Raw genomic sequence first — 23,258 nt, 5'->3', positions numbered from 1 at the left:
AATCTTTGGGTAACAGAAGAGATATTGAATTTAATTGATGAAAGAGAAAATATAAAAATGCAGTAAATGAAGCTGGCAAAAAGGAATGCAAATGTCTCAAAAATGAGAATGACAGGAAATGCAAAATGGCTAAGCAGCGATGGCTAGAGACATATATTTCTAGGGGTAAGATAGATATTGCCTACAGGAAAATTAGAGAGACCTTTGGAGCGAAGAGAACCACTTGTATGAATATCAAGAGCTCAGATGGAAAACCTGTTCTAAGCAAAGAAGGGAAAGCAGAAAGGTGGAAGGAGTATATAGAGGGTCAGTACATGTGCAATGTACTTGAGGGCAATATTATGGAAATGGAAGAGGACATAGATGAAGATGAAATGGGAGATATGATACTGCGTGAAGAATTTGACAGAGCATTGAAAGACCTAAGTCGAAACAAGGCCCCAGGAGTAGACAACATTCCATTAGAACTACTGATAACTGTCGGAGAGCCAGCCATGACAAAATTCTACCATCTGGTGAGCAAGATGTATGAGACAGGTGATGTACCCTCAGACTACAAGAAGAATATAATTATTCCAATCCCAAAGAAAGCGGGTGTTTACAGGTGTCAACATTACCAAACTATCAGTTTAATAAGTCATGACTGTAAAATACTGACACAAAGTCTTTACAGACAAATGGAAAAAATGGGTAGAAGGTGACCTCGATGAAGATCAGTCCGGATTCAGTAGAATTGTTGGATCATATGAGATAGTACTGACCCTATGACTTATCTTAGAAGATAGGTTAAGGAAAGGCAAACCTACATTTCTATCATTTGTAGACTTAGAGAAAGCTTTTGACAATGTTGACTGGAATACTCTCTTTCAAAAATTCTGAAGGTGGCAGGCGTCAAATACAGGGAGTGAAAGGCTATTTACAATTTGTACAGAAACGAAATGGCAGTTATGAGAGTTGAGGGCCATGAAAGGGAAGCAGAAATTGGGAAGGGACCGAGACAGGGATGTATCCCATCCCTGATGTTATTTAATCTGTATATTGAGCAAACAGTAAAGAAAACAACAGAAAAATTTGGAATAGGAATTAAAATCGACGGAGAAGAAATAAAAACAATGAGTTTGCTGATGACATTGTAGTTCTGTCAGAGACACCAAAGGACCTGGAAGAGCAGTTTAACAGAATGGATAGTGTCTTGAAAGAAGTATATAAGATGAACATCAACAAAAGCAAAATGAGGATAATGGAATGTATTCGAATTAAATCAGGTGATGCTGAAGGAATTAGATTAGGAAGTAAGACACTTAAAGTGGTAGATGAGTTTTGGTATTTGGGAAGCAAAATAATTGATGATGGTCAAAGTAGAGAGGATATAAAATGGAGACTGGCAGTGGCAAGGAAAATGTTCCTGAAGAAGATAAAATTATTAACACTGAGTATATATTTAAGAGTCGGGAAGTATTTGTATGGAGTGTAGCCACCTATGGTAGTGAAACATGGACGATAAATATTTTAGACAAGAAGAGAACAGAAGCTTTTGAAATGTGGTGCTACAGAAGAATGCTGAAGATTAGATGGGTAGATCACGTAACTAATAAGGAGGACTGAATAGAATTGGCGAGAAGAGGAATTTGTGGCACAACTTGACTAGAAGAAGGGATCGGTTGGTAGGACATGTTCTGAGGCATCAAGGGATCACCAGTTTAGGACTGGAGGACACCATGGAGGGTAAAAATTGTAGGAGGAGACCAAGAGATTAATACACTAAGCAGATTCAGAAGGATGAAGGCTGCATTAGTTACTTGGAGATGAAGCAGCTTGCACAGGATAGAGTAGCGTGGAGAGCTGCATCAAACCAGTCCCTGGACTAATGCATGTGTTTATAAATTTTATAATTAGCATTCTGTAAACTATGTACTGACTCATTTTATGACCAAGTAACTTTGGCTCACATGACCCCACAGAACTTGATACGTGAATAGGTAAATAACTCTAACTTAAATGTCAGACAAAGAATAAGATGTGTCTTTGTTTGTGAAACCATCACTTCAGAGCTATGAAGGTGAAGCTTAGATTTACAGGAAAAATTTTCATTTTCTAATTTTTGTTTGAGGGCTTCATTTGTTGAGAGAGAGAGTAATAGAATTTCATGCTGTTAGTTATTCATACTGGCAGTATTTTGTGATTTCATTGAAAAGTGTGTCTTGAATATATTGTTCTGCATTATCTGTTGTTTCAGCTTTCTGCTGAGAGAAAAATTTCTAAACTTCTTGATGAACTAAAAGTCAGCAATGAAAGTTTAATAGCTGCAGAGAGAGCTCATTCAGAGAAAACTGCAGTTCTTCAAACTGCTCTTGATGAAGTTGCAGGAGAAAAACTTGGTATGTCATTCATGAGCCATTATAGAAACCTTTCTTTGTTTACATTATATGTTAAAGAACATGCCTTACCTGCTGTACTTTTGAATGTAATTTCTCCAAATAATTTTGCTCCTAATTTCTTGATGAGTAAATTAAAGAAATCAGCATCTGTTGGTGACATATTGTTTATTAAAAAATCATTATTAGTTTTGACTTTGCAGCTGTCATTAGTTCTAAAAATCAAAAACGTAAGCAAAACAAAGTTTCAGCAAAATATTTAAAGGAAAGAAACAGACATTAAATCTGTGAAAAAAGTTAACATGTTACCCTCTAAGTACAGCAGTGACACACAGGTTTCTAGTCAATATTGAAAAGAATAAGAGTAGAAAGTGTGTACATAAAGATGAAAGTTAAGATTTTCAGCACTGTGTCTGTAAATGTACAATTCCAAAGCATCTTGCTTTATGTATTGACTGTGTGCCTGTTGTTGATGCTGTACTCAGTGGGTAACTTCTTCACTTTTTTCCTCGACATCTAATATGTCCTTCTTCTTGTTTCATTAATTTATGGATTTGTTTTTCGTTAACATTTTTAGGTCTTATGATGACTTCAAAGCCAAAAACTATCATGAATTTTAGTAAAGTAATATGTGACAAAGACCTCATTTCACTTAAATGAGTGCTATAAAGTAAGAATTTTGAGTTTCTAAGGATATGCCATACATGAATAAAATTCATATATGGGTTATATCCATGTCAACATTTTTGTTTAAATATGAATGTCAAGGTGTGAAACAAGAGGAGTAACTTACCTCTCGAAACTAAAAGTTGTACTTTGTTTTTCTTCATCTCACTCATGGTGTAGAGGAAAACTGTTCACATTCTGTACAAATGTCATGTGTTAACAAGAAGATTGCATTGTCAGCAATACTGGTATATTAAAAAGATGTGACCACTTATTGCTCCCAATTGCAGATTCATTACTATTGTAGTGCCATGTAATTTGTGATTTTCACATATATACGCACACCTCATGTTCATGAATTCTCATCTGTCTTTATCCTTTCAAGATATGAAATTACTTTGTATTTCTAAATGTGTTAGAAATAGTTAACTTTGTAACATTTCACATTTGTTCTCATACAGTATATATTTTTGAAAGCTGTGGTGCAGTGCAGCATAGTGGTTAGCATCACTGGCTTTTGCGCTGCATGTCACCAATTCAAACTTGAGCACAAGCAGTTATTTGTCATTTAATATCTATCATTTCTTCAAATACCTTATGATTGTATATTCTGCAGTATACGATGTTTAGCTGCACTCTCTGTCCAGGAGCCAGTTCTGTTCTGGCTGTATATTAGTGTCCATAACAAAAAGTACTTTCAGTTCTAAGTGTTGCATTTCATTGATGACCCTGCCTTCAGATTTGGACTTGATTTTGGCTTTGACATGACATGGTTTGGTAGAGAAGCTTGGTACTTCAAAACATCAACATGACCTTGTCTACAACTAGGGAATGTAAAAGCCATTGCCTGCAGGGACATTGTTCCTAATATCTTTATACAAAGGACTCAGATGGACTCCAAACCAGCAGTAAGTCACCAGTACATCAGGTATCCATCATTGTTTTCTGTAGACGATGGTCAGGACCCAGCAAAATTATTGAAAGGATTCAGCTGAATTGCCAAATACAGCAGATGGGATGACATTATGTGTTTGGAAAATTGGCAGTTTTACTTGGATCGCACAGCCTAGCAATGGTTTGAGCAGCTCAATAGCTGGGACAAATTCCAGGTCAAATGTAGGAAAACATTTGGCAACAATCAGCATCTAGCCTGCTTTGTGGAAGAACAACTGCAGGACATGTTTTGGCCCTATACCATATTGTTAATGCGAATATGACAGAAGCCAAAACAGTCACACTTCATGAAAGGCGTTGCACAAGACATGTACCAAGCTCTTCTGGTAAAGGATGCCACAGTGACCCAGGAATTTTGGTGGTGCCAGCACATTGAGGAAATGCAATAGAAAAGTGTTGCACAAAAGGATATAAATATGACCTACTGCCTAATGTGGTCCTTAATGGCAGTTCTGGAAGACCTCTGTGAGATCACCTCCCTCATATGCCAGATAGTAAGATAACAGATACAGCAGTATTTGGCAGCCAGAAATGTTGGTCCAAGTACACAAGAGATAGCGGTGTTGAATGTTGACCCCATACATCAGAAGGTAATAGAGAATGATGAAAATGAGGTTTATCAATCTTAAGCAACACTCTCCACCACTTGCGAAACATACCAGGAAGAATGGAGTCAGCCACCTTGTACTTATACTGCAGCCATCAAACAACAACTCAGCATCTGACCAACACAGGTACAACCAACTCCTATGCATAGTATAATTGTCTGTGTAAGAAGAGACATTTGGAGGACAGAGGAAAAACAAGCTGTGTGCTTCCTCTGTGGGCACCCTGGGCATGTTGTACACTACTACACCACCAGACACCATCCATCATGGCAGTTTTATTCACACTAGTCAGCCACTGATGATTATAGTCAACCTGTGGGGCAAAGCCTGTTGCTGTATCCAGGATAAGGTTACTCCCCAACATGCTGTAGTTGTTCCCCATCATGGTACATAGGTGCTAGCTGCACATCCAGCTTCTGAATAAAGGAAAACTAAGCAAAGCAACCATCTGGTATTTATTTATTTGTTCTTCACTATTACAGTCCATTATTTGAAAAGTTAAAATAGGCATACTTTCTTGTATAATAATAAATTTATATATTAACTACTTATTTCTGATATTTATATTTTTAATACTAAACAACTACTACCACTACAGTACTATAACAAACCCTTAACTAGTAACCCAGTGACTAATACTACTTTAAGCATGATGGAATCTGTTCTCTGTTTTTTCATTTATTTCACTGCACTTAACCTGTAGGTGGTTGTCCCTGCTACTGGATCGCCCTCATACTACCCTGGTCAACAGCAATTGTCTGCTGAATTCCTTGGGCATTGGGCAGCACTTCAGTAGCATTTCCTCTGTAACAAGTAATTCCACCAATCACTGTTACCTCTCGGAAGTCCACATGATCACTTGAACCTACACAATGCAAATTCTTGAGAAACTATTTGATCCAGTGGTCACTGACCTCAGTTGTCTTCTCTCCATCTGGAGAGTATGTTGTCTAACCGGGATGCCAGCATGTTAACCTGTGGTTGAATGCCTCATGAAGTCTTCCTTGGCCTTCTCAAATTCTGCGGCTGCAATACCATCCAAGATGTGCCAGGTCGACTCGCTTCTTAGTGCTGCTTTGCAATCCAACATCCTTAATGTCTGACAGCCATTATCCGCCACCTCATCATAGAGCATGCAGCCCCCACCCCAATGTGTGTTCTAGTGTGCCCACACTGCTGCAGATGCAGCTATCATTCATCTACCTTTTGATTTTGTTTAGATAGCATATGGGCCATGACCAGTCATGTAATGTATCAGCCCACTCGATGGGTTAAGAAATCTCATTTTTAGTCTCTCCCTGATGTTAGGGAGAAATTTGTATGTTCTCCTGCCTGTGCCTGAAGTGTGCCATTTATTTTGCTATAGTTGCAATATGCGATCTTCTACCAACTTTTTCGTATTGATCTTAGTTCCAAGCATTCTTCATACTTCCACATGATTGCTGTTATTTAACTATAAGGGGCATTCGAAAAGAAATGAGCCAGAGGCACAATTATAGAAACCAGTATCTGTATGTTAGAAGTATTGACCCTGGCTGTTGAGACACTTGTCCCACTCAGACACAAGGCGGTGAATGGCTGTCTCATAAAATTCCTTGGGGCTGCGACGTTAACCAGTTCTGCACGTACAGCTGGACGTCTTCATCTGAGATGAATTGTTTGCCCCTCAGAGCCTTTTTAAGGGGGCCAAAAATGGCACCCTTCTGATTCACTTCATGCAGCATGGGACAACAGTGAATGTCAAGAATCACTTGCAAACTTTGACCACCCTTCGCCAGGCGATCAAATCAAATCAAAACGACCAGGCAATCTCACCAGTGGGGTCATTCTGCTCCTCGGCAATGCAAAGTCTCATATGGCCAACACAGTCACGGCACTCCTGCAGAAATTCAAATGGGAGGTTGTTGGCAACCCTCCATACAGTTTGGACCTCTCTCCCTGTGATTACTCCATTTTTGGTCCCCTTAAAAAGGCTCCAAGGGGCAAATGATTCACCTCAGACGACGACGTCCAGCTGTACGTGCGGAACTGGTTAACATTGCAGCCCCGGGAATTTTATTAGACACTCAATCACCACCTTGTATCACAGTGAGACAAGTGCCTCATCAGCCAGGACCAATACTTATAACATACAGGTACTGGTTTCTATAATTATGCTTCCTGCTCGTTTCTTTTTGAATACCTCTTATAGTATAAAAGGATCCCCTTTCCAAAATTCTAGGTCCAGTGGGCACATTCGTAGAATTACTGACAAAGCATCATTCAGGGTACCACAGAAGGTGCCCATTAATCACGGTACCACTCTTCATTGAACTCTCCTCGCTAATGAGGCCAGCTTTACTAGCTGTACTCTATGAACCTAAATGCTTGCGCCATATCCTACAACTGATGCAAATATCGATTGGTGGTACGTTCTGATTGTTCTCAAGGGAAGCCAAATTGCCTGTTTGCAATGGTTATAATTTTATTCATCACATTCGTACCTTTTTCTGCCTGCTTTCTCTATATGATGTACAAAGTTAAATGTTCATCCAGAAATACCCCTAGACATCTCATTGCTGCACTTCACCTGATTGTTATGTCATTTAATTTTATTGTAGTGTTCCTTGCTAGATTCCCTTCCAGTAGGAGGTATGTTGTTTTGTAAGGTGCTAATGACAGTTTTAACACTTCAGCGCCAGCCCTGAAGTTCACGGAGTGCCGAATATATCGTATGATAAACCTCTTCCTTCAAAAACATTTCTACCGCATCTGTGTTACCACATTTCTACTAAGATTGCAGTACAGTACACTTGAGGTGCTTATTTGCTTCCAACACCAGGAGTGGAATGCGTAAGTTCTAATAAAAGTTCACCAACCTGTAGTCTTCTTCAGGTGTTGTCCCCTGTGCAGAAAACATCACAAAGCCATGATTCCATAATCTTGAGGCTGTAAGAAACTGTTTGCGAGGAACTGTTATTTTAGAAATCATTAAATTTCCAATCAATTTTTTTTTTTTGTGCGGGATGCCACTCGCTTTTTTTTTTTTTTTTTAATTTTTTAATTGGCAGGACACGAGAAACTGCTCAGTTGCATTCCACATTAGAGTCACAAATAATTTCTATTCTTCAGCAAAGTAATGAACCGCATATCACTGCAGTTACAATCATACTATTCTCAACTACATGTCCGTACAACCATACATTGCTAATAAAGTCTTAACCTGACGCTGACCACAGCAGATAACATGTCTGACCTCTGAGGCTTCACAACCAGCTCTCACATTTACTACAAATCATACATTATTAATAAAGTCATGTCCGAAAGAACAGATACCATCTTAGTATATATAAAGTTAAGGCTCACCGGCCACTTGACCATCTTCTTCTTTTGTGCGAATGCACAAACAGTGCCTGAACTCTTTACAGGAATCGGCAACACGCCGCAAGTAATGAGTATAATGGGCAGGGGCACTACGAATGTAGTTCGGGACACTAAGTTGAGAATCTGGGTTTTGCGGGAGGCGTGCCAGAGATAAATTCCTGCAGTCGCGCTATCCTCTGTGTCCTCAGTGGCTCAGATGGATAGAGCGTCTCCCATGTAAGCAGGAGATCCCGGGTTCGAGTCCCGGTCGGGGCACACATTTTCATCTGTCCCCGTTGACGTATGTGTTCATTTCATTGTAAAGTCTTAATTGACACTGACCATGGCAGACAACATGTCGGTCCTCTGACACTGCCAAACCAACTCTCACATTTATAAACTAGACATTGCAAATCAAGTTTTAACTGATACTGCGATGGATAACATGCCCGCCTCCAAGACTGCTGAACCAGCTCTGCTCTTACAGCTGAACCACTTCGCCCGCCATCTAAGTTAGGCACGATCCGAAGATCACTGAAGTGCTTCGTCTGCCTTTTCATTAAACAGTTGTTTATAATTCTGTTGGTTATTAATACTAGTGAAATAATGGAATGATAGCATGCTATTGAGAGATGCTTTAATATGAAATGCAAGCAAATACACTCTTTAGTTTGTCTAATATTAATAATAGAAGATTACCATTCTTCTGCACAACTTCTGAACGCAGCAGCCAATCGCGGAGGAGGATCCCAGTTTAGGCAGTCTTTCCCATGATACCTGTATTGAACAAACCATCTGTCATTGGTACCTCACACCACATTACTTCATCTTGTTACTGCTGCCTTCTCAGTTGCTCTAAAAACAGCTTCTTGTAGCTGCATATGATAGCTGCAAAGCCAGAAATATTACACCACCTATGTTGTCACTGTCATGTAATTTCTGTAGCCTGGGCTCCAGTGCTACATCCCAAAACCCTGAATCACACACACACTGATTCCTGCAGATAGTGTGTTGTTGTTGTCCTCATTATTTTCTTTCCTGGGATATTAAAAAGTGTGTCACCTGTGGCAATAATCTCTCAGGCAGTTGTGCAGTGCTTGTGGACAATCCAGCCCACTAACGCAACCAAAGTTACCAAAAGCACCAACTATATCAGTCGTCATTGCTAGAGCATACATAGAACGAACATCTGTTGCTAGCAGAATTGCTTTGTTAATTGTGTCATCAGTCGGCTTGCTTCTTCTAAACAATTACTGGTAAGGGCTCATCCTCTGTAGCAGTCTATGATCTCATAATCTGTTGCATAATTTTTTTTTTCAAATATTGTGCCAGGAACATTCAAAAAACAAATTGGTCTGTAGGATTTTGGTATCATCTAATCCTTATCTTACCCTTTACTAGTTATTACCACTTTAGCATTCTTCCATGGTGCAGGAACCCATCCTTGCAAGACACAATTGTTGTACAGTTCACACAAGTAACTATCTAATTGGTTATCTAGGGCTTGTATTATTTCAGCAGGGATCCCATCCAGTCCTGGAGACTTTTTTCTTTTTCAGTCTTAAAATTATTTACGTAATTTCTTTTTGTGTGAAAGGGTACACAAGTTTATTGATTCTATAGTCTTTCCATAATATTTTTTGTAACTTACACTGATCCTCTGTCTCACCCCCTTCTCCATCATCAGGAAGTAATGTTTCCATTAGCAGGGCAGGTGACTATTTCCAGCTCTCTGTTACCATCCCATCATCCCTTCTGAGCATGGATAAGATTGTTAGTGATTGCATTTTCTTGCAGACAATTTTATATGTTATACTCCAGGGATTAGCTTCTAAGTTAGTCTCCACGAATTGTTTTGATCATTCCATTTTTGTTTTCCATAACTCCCCCTTAAAACATTGTTTAACATGCCTGTATCTATGCAGTCTCCGGACTCTCTTTGGTCATGCTGCTCTGATATAACTTCTTCACTGTTTTTCTTTCATGTCTTAATTTCGGCAGCACCTCAGTCCAGGTGCAAGGTGCTCCTTTAGGATGACATAGTCACTGTCAGTCCTTGCTCTTTAACATATACATTTTCACCCAGCAGTAGACTTCCCAGCCACTGAAATACCCATTTAGTTCTTCCCAATTATCATCCTTGAGGTTGTATTTGGACCTTAAGGTAACATTGCCAGTGGCATGTAGTGCATGATATTGTGATCACTCAGTGTCATTCCACACTCAACTTTCCAGACTTTTGCATGGCACACCACCACCGTATTTGCTTAAGTGATGTCTATATTTGCGGTTGCTCTGACCCTCTCTTTGTAGGTAGGGAGACTGTGAGATGCATTCAGTACCTGTAGGTTGAGTTCTATAATGGCTGCTTCTAGTTGTCTTCTGCCGTCATCAGCCAGGTAGCTATGCCGCAATACTGACTTCACATCTGCATCAGTGGAGTACACAAGAAGCGTAGTTAGTCCTAGATGACTAATGTCATGTAGTCTTCGCAGACTCATCGATCTCATCACTGAATTGAAATTACATGGAAACCAGCATGTAACTGTCCGTACTGGTTAACATTTCCTTGCAGATTACGTGTTCTGAACAATACTGTGATATTTTTGTCACTTCTATGACCTTGTTAAATACTATTATTGCTGCCATAGGGTGTTGCCCTTGGGTGACTATCTGAGCAGTTATTGGCATACTAAGGACCTTTCCTGCCTCAGGATATGGTTCTTGGAGGCACAGTACATCCAACTGCAATGTCTTCTGCCACTCTTTTAGCCTCATGCAATACACTGACACTTCTCATAACATTAAGCTGTCTTATTTTTATCTCCATTAGGGACGATGATTATATATTGGACAATCTTGCTCTTCTCATCCATAATCCAGAGCTATATGACCATGCATTATCATGATGTGCTTGTACAACTTGTCTAAGGAGAATGATTCATTTCTTCTGACAGAATCCTTTTTAGTAACTTCTCCAGTTTTTCATCTTCTGTGGGCAGGTTGTTCACTTTGGGATGGAGTATATCTAAGAAATCAGTTACAGAAAAAGTAATATACCATATTTTACAGACTATAAGCTGCGCTGTAATTTTTAAGCATTTTTTTAAATAACATTTTTACAATCAACTTCAATACATGATCGTCTAGTTTTGAGCATTTGCAATCAGTCCTGTATTTGCACATTTAGTCTTCTTCTTCTTCTTCTTCTTCTTCTTCTTCTTCTTCTTCCCCCAGCTCCTCTTTGCTAGCCTGCCAATCGCGAATGGTTTTTTTCTGTTTGTGGAGGGCTGAAATTCTGGGTTTGTGATGGCAGGGCTGGAGAAGGGCGATGTCAACAAACTTGTGAATCCCTGCAACTCATGTTCATCGCATCAGTGCACTGATACAGATTTCCCACGGAATTGAATATATGGCCATTTTTAAGACTGACAGGAATTTTAAAGCAAACACTGTAGATTTTTATATTAACACACGTAAATTTTGGAAGTAGTTTTTTGAAGAAAGGAGTGCATCTTATAGTCCGTAAAATATGGTACTCCCCTTCTGGATGCATATTGCATACCAGATGTCTTAACCCAGTTGTAAGCATCATTGGCTCTTCCAGCCTTGTGAATTACATGGCATTCTCTATGTTTTCATAAATCTGTCACGGATCTGTTCCGATCTGTGTTTTATTGGTTACTTCTCTGTTGTAGGTGTTTGTTTCCTATGCAAACTGCCTCTGAGTGTCGTACTGTATTTTTTGCAGAGTCACGTACTACATTGGTGAATCTTTTTGTACACCTGTAGGCAGTGCAGTATTTGCCTCAGGTTGTGTGGTGCCACATTTTATGTACAACAGCACAGTTTGTGTCACCAAATCCTGATAGTTTGTATAATGTGTCACTTCTATATCCACCTGTGATCTTGCATCTCTGTTATACCACATAGTTCTAAATTTTCCCCAAAAAGTTCTTTCCTGCTTTTTGTAGGTGTGTGATGCTCTAGTTTGGTCTGTGTCATGTGCTCTTTTATGTGGTACTTACTGCTCGCTTTTCGCTGAAATTTCTCACTCTTTCAGCGTTCTTCCTCATCCTTGATTGTGATTTATATTTCTTACGTAGACAGCACTTGATGGTGTCATTAGAGTCCTCATTGCTTTCTACTGTTGTGAGATGCCTATCCATAATCCATTCTTAAACCCTGCCTTGTTAGGAGGGTTTGATATGTGTAACAGTTGTCTCTGTTTCATGTGCACTTTTTACCCTATATTTACATGGCACACACACACTGCTGCTTGTTAGATTTTATTGCAGTCTTTTACGGCCATCTTCCCCATAATGTCCACAAATTACTGCTTGTTTATCCCAGTGTTTTGCGAAATGACCAAGGTCTTGGCACTGAACGCACTGCTCATTACTAGATAGTCTTTCACTGAAACCGAATGAAACCCAAGATCTGCTTTTTGTTGCTTCATGAGGGCCGTTCTAACCTCAGAACTGACTCCAGTGACTTGATGGACCAGTTTTCTTCCCATTGGTCCTGTCTTGAATCATACTGTAAAGCCATTTTTGAAATTTTTAGTAGGTTCATCGTCAAAGTTCTGCATGTATATTGTGTCTTTGCATCTGTGCCATGTGGGATGTTGTGCAGTATCATTAAAGGTCTCTCTTTCTTAGGCTGTTCTCAAATCAGTGTCTCTTGTACATTTTTATGGTTCATTATGTTTTCCGTGTCACTTTGTGTAGCAGTTTCCAGGATCACTACAACAGTATTGGTTTGCTTTATCTTCCACATACAATTTTCCTCAGGTATGTATGTGAGACTGCCACAGTTACCAAGATGTCAGGAAATTTCATTGATGTCATCATGGACACCCAACCTGTCCAGGCACTAGTTGACTCAGGGCTCCGTTTTCTGTAATGTTGCACGATTATCATTGTCAACTAAAGAAGACTATGTTCTGTGATACAAAAGTGATTTTACTGAAGGCACAAATGGGAATATGCAGCCAACAGGAATATGTAATGCAAAAAGACTATTAATGATAGAACACAGCAGGTCATTCATAAGGTTATTATTTGATGGGATGTTGTGCATGGATCACAAGCAGTCATAGACTGTGGAAGATCACAGCTACAGATTGACAGAACTAGTGCAAAAAGCACATGACAAAGATTGCCCTAGGTGATTGTTTGCTGTTGAGAAAACTGTTATCCCATCATCCTCAACAAGACGAGTTCCAGTCATCAGTTGAGATGCTCAGTTAAACTGTGAAGCTTTCGTCAGTTACAAAAAGCTTCACAGGCTCACAAAAGAAATTTAGATGTCAGTGACAACTATAAGCAGTAAAGAGGATCAAGAAGTGATTAGAATCACTAATTATCATGAGCAGCCACAACTTGTCCCTAGAGGTACATGTGTAGGAGCATCTGAACCATTCCAGAAAGGGTGGCTTAGTGTCATCAATGAAGAATCGTGCTCCACTGCCACTACAGATAATACAGTGGAGGAAGCGACTATCGAACTGCCAATAAGATCTGGCCTGAATGAGGAAAACCCTTGATGAGTATTAGCCATTCTGCACCAATTTTCAGATTCTTTCAAATCCAGAGCAGAGATAAGGCAGACCAAGTGGCTCATGATAAAACACCATACCAGCACTGGGGATCATCCACCAATTATCCAGCACGCAAATAGTGTGTTGCCATCTGAACAATGGATAATCCAGGAGAGAGAGTGGAGAAGAGGCTGCGAGATGTCATCATTAAACCATCAGAGAGCCCGTGGTCCTCTCCTGTGGCCCTCATGAAGGAGGGGGGTTGCACATGGTGTTTCTGCATCGACTGCTGATTACAGAACAGAATCCCAAAATCATGAAAAAAAGATGCTTATCCATTGCCGCACATTGATGACACCCTAGACTACTTGAAAGGAGTGAAGTATTTCTGACGGCAAGTGGCAAAACGAAGTTGACAAGGATGACCAGAAAAAGACTGCCTTCATAACTCTTAATAGGCTCTACAAGTTTAAAGTTATGCCGTTTTGGCTGAGTAATGCTCAAGCCATTTTTGAACTTGTCACTGACAACCTGCTTCAACACCTTAAATGGTTGACATGTCTTTGCTATTTAGATGACATTGTCGTTTTTCCAGAGACATTTGAAGAACATCTAAGCTGCTTGGCAACCATGTTGAAGTGCATTCAGACTTCAGGCCTCCACCTGAGTCCACAAAACTGCTTCTTCACCACACAAGAAATAAAAATCTGGGAGCATGTAGTGGATGGCAATGGAATTCAGATACAATAAAAGAAGTCACAGGTTTTCTGACCCCTCAGCACATTTGTGATGTGAGAAGTTTTCTCAGAATTTGCTCATACTACGGGCTATTCATAAAGGTTTCTGTACCAAGGCGCATCACTTGAAAGAACTACTGCAGAGAGATGCCCAATTTTCTTGGAACCAGGTACAAGAAAGATGTTTCCTTGTCCTTGAGGAGGTGCTAACTACTACTCCAGTACTAGCATTCTGTGATGAAAATGCTAAGATGACTACACAATGATGCTAGCTGTTATGGGATAGGCACAGTTGTATTGCAAATTCAGAAAAGTGCTGAAAATGTGATAACTTATGCTTCCAGAATACCCTCCAAGTTCAAGGTGAACTACTTTACAACCAAGAAAGAGTGCCTTGCAGTTGTTTGGGCTATCACCAAGTTCCAGCCATATTTATTTGGCAAACCATTCACCATTGTGATGGACCACCATTATTTATACTGGCTGACTAGCGTGAAGGATCTGTTGATTCAGTTGGTGACATGGGCACTGAGGCATCAGGAGTATGATGTCACAGTGTTATACAAAACCGGAGCACAAGGATGCTGACTGCCTTTCAAGGAATCTTTTGGCAGAACACAGCAGTGTGGATGAAATCTCAGTCACCACTGAATTAAATGACACCGCTGCCAAACCAAGGGAAGATCTGGTACTTCTAAAAACTACAGAAGCCTTGAGGAAGAATGATCCAGCGAAGTAGAATTCCAATTAATAAACTAATACAACTGTCATCCAACAGATCATAAGTGGTTACTCATCATGCTAGCCCATCTACGGCCAGGTAACCTCAAGTTTTTCCATGACGGTTCAACATCTGCAGACCTGGGATTCATGAAGACTCTATATTGGATCAGACATTGGTATCACTGGCGAGGTATCTACCAGTTTGTTAGACGCTGTGTGAGCCACTGTAAGGAATGCCATTGATAGAAGCATGTGCCTTTATCATCTCAGAGGCATCTTGTACCATTCCTGCCTGCAGCAGTGCCATGTCACAGCACTGGAATCAACCTCTTATGGAGGTTCATAATGTTGATAAAATGGAATCAATGGAGAAAATGGAATCAATGGATGATAGTCTGCACTAACTACATCACCTGCTATGCTGTCACCTGTGGCAAGTGCCAAAGCTCCAGAAATTGCAAAGTTCCTTGTATAAGACATCATTTTGAAGTATGGAGCACTTTCTGTTATGATTTCTGATCTCGGAAAAGCTTTCCAATGAAGACTATATCAAAAGTAATTTCCTATTGCAGCGCACCTACAGGTTGACAACTGCATACCATCCATAGGCTAATGGACTCACAGATCGCTTTAATAAGACATTGTCAGATATGCTCTCAGCATTCGTTGATGTCGAACAGAAATACTGCCCACCATAACAGTCACATACAACAAAGCGAAGGCTGAAATGCCAGTGGGTACAGTGTTCCCATTTCAAGTGGATGATACTCGAGATGACCATGTGAGATACCTCACCACCAGGACAAAAGGAGCAAGGCAGATGGCTTGCGTTTGGACCCTGCACATCCTAGAGAAAGACTGAGAGCAATATAAAGTCAAGCACTGCGCAGTGAGATACAGTCTGGGAGACTTCATATGTATTTTTGTGGAAATATTGGAAAAGTTACTGAAGTGCTACTCTGGGCTGTATTGTCTACTTAGTTACAGATGAAGTCAAGGATTATGTCTTCATCAAGAAGACAAAAGTGCAGAGATGCCATCCACGTTCTACATATGAAGCCTTACTATGGTCAGGAGATGCAGACTGATGATGAGTGATTCAAGGATGCTGAAAACCCACTCATTAATCAAGAAGCCTCAATGGAAGGAGCTGCCTTTGATGTTCGTCGCTGTTAAGAGGGTCAAACATCATGACCAGAATGCGACGGTCCACCAGGACTGTCATACAATATCTATATCCAGCGTGCTCCAGTGAGAATTTCTGAAACAGAGGGGAGGGAGCAATGTCACTGACTGTAGTACAGTGTGACCTAGTGATTAGCATAGCTGGCTGGCATGCTGCCAGTCACTAGTTCAAACCAAACCACCAGAAGTTATTTTTTATTAAGTATTAATTGTTTGTGGAAGATTCTTTAAACATTGTATGTTTGTATATTCTGGAGTATTCTATGTTTGTATAAATAACTGCACTCTTGTTCCAGGAAATCAGTTCTGTTCTGGCTGTATGTTAGTGTTGGTAATAAATGTGCTTTCAGTTCTAAAGTGTTGCACTTGATTGATGAACCTGCCCTTTATTTTTGGTCTTGATTGTGTCTTTCATGTGATCATATGACATGGAAAGGGAAGTCCTAAAAAAAATTTGTTTGTGTATTTATTTCATCCTGAAACACTTAATTGCTCTTCACAAGTTATTGTATACATGATAAATACACAAAATGTTTTGAAATTCTTTTTTACTGCCATAATAATAATAATAATAATAATAATAATAATAATAATGATGATGATGATGATGATGATGATGATGATGACTTGTTTAAAAATTTTGTCAGTCAGCTACAGTGTGACAATTAGTGCACTACATGAAATAAAAGTAAATTAGATACAAACTACGGCATGCACACACTTTATTCAACATGTAAACATAACTACAGATATTCAGATTTAGGTTATGACACGTTTGATATGCCTGCTGTCATTGATGGTGATGTGGCACAGACAAATGCGAAATTCTGCATGACCTGCTGAAGTGTCGGAACTTCGATGCTGTCGATGACTTCCTGAATGGCTGTTTTCAGCCCAGCAATGGTTTTGGGGCAACGGCCGTGCCGCAGTGGATACACCGGTTCCCGTGAGATCACCGAAGTTAAGCGCTGTCGGACGTGGTCGGCACTTGGATGGGTGACCATCCAGCCGCCATGCGCTGTTGCCATTTTTCGGGGTGCACTCAGCCTCGTGATGCCAATTGAGGAGCTACTTGACCGAATAGTAGCGGCTCCGGTCAAAGAAAACCATCACAACGACCGGGAGAGCGGTGTGCTGACCACACGCCCCTCCTATCCGCATCCTCATCTGAGGATGATACGGCGGTCGGATGGTCCCGGTGGGCCACTTGTGGCCTGAAGACAGAGTGCTATAATGGTTTTGGGGTTATTGTTGTACATCTTGTCTTTAATATAGTCCCACAAAAAGGAGTTGCAAGTGTTCCAATCTGGAGAATATGGTGGCCTATTGAGGCTAATGCTAATGGCCTCCGGGTACCCCTGAGCCAGAATATGGTACCCAAAATGATCCTTCATTACTTTTAAACACTCTCCTGCTTCGATATGGTTGAGCTCTGTCTTGCATGAACCGCATCTTGTCAAAATCAGGTTCACTTTGGATAATGGGGATGAAATCATCTCCCAAAACCTTGACGTATCATTCAGTATTCACTGTGCCATCAAGGAATATAGAACCGATTATTCTGTGACTGGCATTGCACACTACACAGTCACCCGTTGGGAATGAAAAGACTTCTTGATCATGAAATGCGGTTTCTCAGTCCCCCAAATGAGCCAATTTTGCTTTTTGACGAACCCATCCAAATGAAAGTTGCTTCATCACTAAACCAAACTATACATGCGCATAGTAATTTCCATCATGTACTGCGGCCAACCATGTAGTTTGAACATCGGAACACAAACCGTTGAGAAGTTATGATGATTTGTTATATAGTTCTATAATTGTCACCCTATATATTCTAATATTAGTACCTGTAGTGATATATTAATTTTTTTCTTTTGGACAGTACTTGAAGCTCAATTAGAAGCAAGTCAACGTGAACATAAAACTCTTCTTCAACGTTTCTATACTACCTCTGGTGAGATGGAAAACTTACGCCACACGATTATAGAACTGAGGCGGAAACTGGATGAGAGTCAGGCTGCACTCCAAGAGCTTGGGAGAGAAAACCAGACATTACAGGTTGGAGCTTATAGAACATTATTTCAGATCAAAATGTTTGTACTGGATTTTACATTATAGCAAAACTTTCACAATGTTGTGGTAAGCATTGCAGTTAGAACAGTCGTATTTCCATCATGAGAGGCAATTATTTGTTAAAATGTAAAATATCTCTTTTGAAAAAGCTTTTATTTGCATAAACCATGTACATATATAAAAATTAAAATTTGATAACTAGACTAGTGTCAGTTGTCAAGACAACCATTCTCAAATCATGCTTTTAGCGGACATAAGTTGAACAAAAACTGGGGATACCAGTAAAAACCACATCATACAATAACTTGAACTTGTTTAAGAGACAGGTTCAGTGAAACAAATTTTCGTTGTTGCAGCACAATAAAAATGAGACTGATTCTACACCATGGGTAATAAAATTGTAGTTAAATGTAAAATATAAAAATGTGATTGTTACATCACATAACTTGGTGACAGCAAAATAAAATGTTTGTGTGTCCATTTGGGCTAACTTAACTAAGTGTGTGAGTGAATATTCTTATCAAATGGTAAAGGATCCCAGACTAATGAGCAATTCTCAAGAATCAGTTGAACAAATGTTTTGGAAGTTATCTCCTTTGTGGATGAATTGTGTTTCCTTAAGATTTTTATTTTTAAATTAATCTGTTTTCCTGGGTTTAGTTGTCATTCCATCGGTGTATGTCCTTAGTTACTTCGTAGTTGTGAATGTTCCCAGTTACTACTGCCAGTTAACATCTGTGATTCCATGATGATGATACAAGCTTTCATGGTTCATTTGAAAGGAAAGCAGTATCAATTTTAGGTAAAAAGTTATGTGCAAAAATTGTTCTGATACCTCTGACAGTGGACCTCTTCTATTGCAAGCTCTTTGCTTTCCATATTTGGGGAGCCGGTAGTATGGAGCAAATCAAGAAAAATGGCCTAGGAAACGTGAGCTTTGAAATGTGTACCTGAGGAGCCATGAGCACTCCTCCTGTGGAAGCGACGTGTTTCACAGTAGCAAAGATGAAAAAGTGATCATAGCTCTAAAGGTAAGCACCCTAGAGTCCATGTTTACTGGACTTTTTTTCCTTGTTTTGGTCCATACTACCTCCTCCCAAAATATGGAAAGAAAGCACTTGCCGTAGAAGAGGTCCACTGTCAAAAGAATGGTTTTCACTTACAAATTTCAACTTGGCCATTTCTTGACCAGGGTCTCTTACCTCAAATTCGTACATTTACCATTCTCCACCATCTCTTTAAAGTTTGTAACATCATCATAGAATCACCCTGTACATCTAAATGACTTCTCTGCAGTGTGTAGGCATAGAGTTCATAAACCACTTCGAAACAATTCCTCAACCACTCCACTCCCAAATAGCACTTGGGGAAAAATGAACACCTAAATCTTTGCATGTCAGCTCTGATTTCTTTTATTTTATCATAGGTGGGTGTCAACAAAATATTTTCACATGTGGGTGAGAAATTTCATGAAAAGCTCTCATGATGATGAGAAATACCTATGTTTGAATGATTGTCAGTCTAACTCACTTACCATATCCATGACATCCTCTTCCCTATGTCACTATAATACAAAGTACTGTTATCCTTATGGGTAAGTTTTCAAAGTAGTTAACACTAATGCCTATCAGTTTCTTTGTAGTGTGCAGTTGGAGTGTGTACCTTCCCAAACATCTATGTTTCCCAGCGCCCTACCCCATCCTCAGTCCTTCTTAGTCCCTCTTAAATATAACTCCAAACCTCCTTGTTGTCATCATTGTCGTCATCGCCGTCGTCGTCGTCGTCCTCCTCCTCCTCCTCTCCTGCGTCCCACCCATTCCACTACACCAGCTTCTTACTCATTTTAGTTAGGTTTATAGCCCTTTTACATTGTTGTTAAGGCACTGGATTTCATTTGAGAAGAGCAGAGTTCAAATCTCCATGTCATTATTGAGTTAGGTTCTTTCCCCCCCCCCCCCCCCCCCCTTCTAACTTATTTAAGACAAATACTGAGAATGTACCTTTCAAATTTCGGTGACTGATTTATTGATTTCCTGCAGCATTCTCCTTTAGTCCAAACATGTGTTCCATCTATAGGACCTCTTCGTCAGTGAGATGTGAAATCCTAATCTTCTCTTCTCTTCTATCTCTTTCGCTAACTTGCCTCCCCAATCTTCTCGTACTCTTTCATCCCTGTATTCTTGTGTGCAGCATGCAGATGCCCTGCCTACACCAAAATGTTCCCTCGTCTATGTCCACATGCTCACTCTTTCCCTCCCTCTAAGAAAACAACCACTCACCATAATAAAATTATACAGTCAATATTTTCTCTCTCTCTCTCTCTCTCTCTCTCTCTCTCTTTCTCTCTCTCTCTCTCTCTCTCTCTCTCTCTCTCTCTCTCTCTCTCTCTCTATCTATTCCCTCTCACTCCCCACCTCCCCCTTTCTTTACATTTCAGCACTGTCATATTATCAAATATAGTTTCCAGAATTAGTTTTCACTCTGCAGCAGTGTGTGTGACAATTGAAAGTTTCTGGCAGGTGAAAACTGTGCACCAGTCCAGGACTTTGTCTTTCGTTAGCAAGTGCTCTACTGACTGAGCTGCTCAAGTCTCTCTCACAAGCCACCCTCATAGTTTCACCTCCACTTGTTCCTCTCTCGTACCTTACAAACTTCACAGAAGTTCTCCTGAATAACTTAGAGAACTATCACTCTTGGGAGAAAACATTACAGATAGTTGTTCTGGTGGTATGAGGACTCTGGTGGGTGAGTAAACTTCCAGCACAATGAAGTCTGTGAATAAACTGAGGAGCAAATGACAATATAATTAAAAGTTTGTTTACAGTTCATAACAGGAAATCAAGTATGATGCGTTCTTTCTGAAACTGTACTAATTAATAAGTATTTAAACAATAGTGAGTGTTTGGTGTATCACAGAGGACTTCCTACGGCCGATCAAAGTAATGACTAAGAAGTTTTTCAGTTCCAGGCTTAAGTAATGATACTATGTCAAATATTCTTTGATGTATGTATGAGTAATTTATGACATTGCATAAATTCTAAGTGCTTAATGAACAATGTACTAAGATTAATTCATAAAATTGACCGATAATCATCTCCTTTCATTTTCTTTGTTTGTAATTCAGCTGGACCTCGAAAAGTTGACTGGGCGCAAATGGACTGAAGATTCGGACGCTCCGCAATGTGCTCAGTGCAACAAAGACTTTTCAATGATAGTGAGGAGACACCATTGTCGAAATTGTGGACAGATATTTTGCAATGAGTGTTCTTCAAAACTGGCACCTGTTGGGAACAATAAGAAACCAGTCAGAGTCTGTGATAACTGTTACAATGAAATTATGAATAAATAAGTCTTAACAAGCTACTGGCACAATGGCTGAAACATTTATTGTTATGAATGGTGTTTGGTATTGTGTGGATAACTTCTTGTACCAGTGTAATATTAGTTAATATTTATGAATGTTTCATAAGAAATCTTGGTTACTCAAAACTTTGCATTGCAGAGAACATAAATTGTTCTTGGCCATGGTAGTACAGAAAAATTAGATTTTTGTGCTTAACTATTCACTGACAGCGCTTTAAATTTTTTATGTCGTGTATTTATCTAACGAGCTGTCAGCTATTTCCAATACAAAAGCTTTAAGGACTGTGAACTGCCACTTCATGTAATGAAAATGTGACTCTGTGTACAATTTAACGGGCACTGATATTATATTTCATCTGTGTGTTCATAATGAGAACTCCTGTGCCATTTTGGTAATTTTTTGTACAAATTTAATTTATTTTACTGTGTTATATTAATTTTAAAAGTGTTTCACATGTTTATGAAGTCAGTAACCTAATTTCATATGTATAATCCATATTGAGCCTGGTGACATATATTGTGCTTACATACAGGTATTCGTGCTACATCAAGCTGAGGAAAGGATTATTATTAGTCATCAGTCTGTGCTGCTAACAGTTACAATAACAAAGGATTTGTTTACAACTAACAAGCTCCCATGTAATGGGTAAAAGTTACACAGTGCTCTATGCTGTTAATTCAGCATAAATTAAACAGCTGTTGTACAGTATATTGCAAAATATTTTTATGATTGTAATTTTTGTTACTGTTGTTGTTCATGATTTCATTGAAAATTAAAAAAAAATATTTTAATATTTTGCTTGATCTGTTACTTACTTATTCCAACTGATTTGTATAATTTCCTTTGTTGATAATTTTACCTGCTCATTAGTACTTCACGACTATGTGGTACATTTATATGATTTAACACCAATACCGAAAGGAGAAAAGGTAACAACTCACCATACAGCTGATACATTGACCAGATGAACACACAATATGACAACTGTATAGGAAATTGTTAACATTTACCCCTTTTCATGCTTTTTTTCCCACTAAGGCACTTCGATTATCATATTTAACACTAATTTATGAATTAACAAAACATGGACAGCCCAGGCAAGGTAATGGAATGAGGAACAGAGGAATTGTGCTCATTAAACACATTCTTTGCATCATCTGCAAAACATTAACTGTTCGTCGTAGTTAGTAAACAGGGGAAAAAGTGTTTACTCTTTTCCTTGGCTCAAACTCAATTGAATAAAACTATAAGGATGCACAGTTACACAATGATGTCGTGTTATATTCAGTTTTCATAAAGTGTATGAAAACTATTTAGAAAAAGTATTATGGCTACATTTTTATCATTGCAATGATTTCTTGGTTGCTATTCGTGCTTGTACATATGAAAGAAATCTAAATTCCTACAAGCAGTTCTCATAATAGCCTATATCATTTCTTCAGCTACATTTAATTCATGCGGAGTCAAAATCTCATCAGTTCTAAATTTTTCTCACTTATTGAAGGTAAAAACCTCAACACAGCTGCCTGAGTAATCTTACAAAATTACTATCATTTATTTCATTTCATTTGTTTGTTCATATTCTTATACATAATGCAGCAGCTAACTGTGTTAACATGGTAGCTTGTTCTACAACCCCCTCTTCCATTCTGGTTTTGAGCTAAATAGACAGGCGAACCAATGTC

At 39.2% G+C, this 23,258-nt stretch overlaps 1 protein-coding gene and 1 pseudogene across 1 annotated transcript in view; both read left to right on the top strand.

Annotated features, from left to right (window-relative positions):
* The window catches only part of LOC126183517 (early endosome antigen 1-like), a 214,041-nt gene extending 191,720 nt beyond the window's left edge, over positions 1 to 22,321 (top strand). Inside the window, exons 14-16 of the mRNA XM_049925573.1 lie at positions 2,237 to 2,378; positions 18,018 to 18,193; positions 21,334 to 22,321. Of these exons, the coding sequence (XP_049781530.1) occupies positions 2,237 to 2,378; positions 18,018 to 18,193; positions 21,334 to 21,558 (543 nt within the window). The 3' untranslated portion in view covers positions 21,559 to 22,321. The remainder of the gene's footprint in view (positions 1 to 2,236; positions 2,379 to 18,017; positions 18,194 to 21,333) is intronic.
* On the top strand, positions 17,043 to 17,159 carry LOC126185823 (5S ribosomal RNA; annotated as a pseudogene).
* Positions 22,322 to 23,258: the final 937 nt, after the last annotated feature.

Source organism: Schistocerca cancellata, chromosome 4 (genome assembly GCF_023864275.1).
Source record: "Schistocerca cancellata isolate TAMUIC-IGC-003103 chromosome 4, iqSchCanc2.1, whole genome shotgun sequence".
Lineage (NCBI taxonomy): Eukaryota > Metazoa > Arthropoda > Insecta > Orthoptera > Acrididae > Schistocerca > Schistocerca cancellata.
The sequence above is the reverse complement of the archived record's forward strand: the minus strand, read 5'-3'. Positions and strand labels throughout refer to the sequence as shown.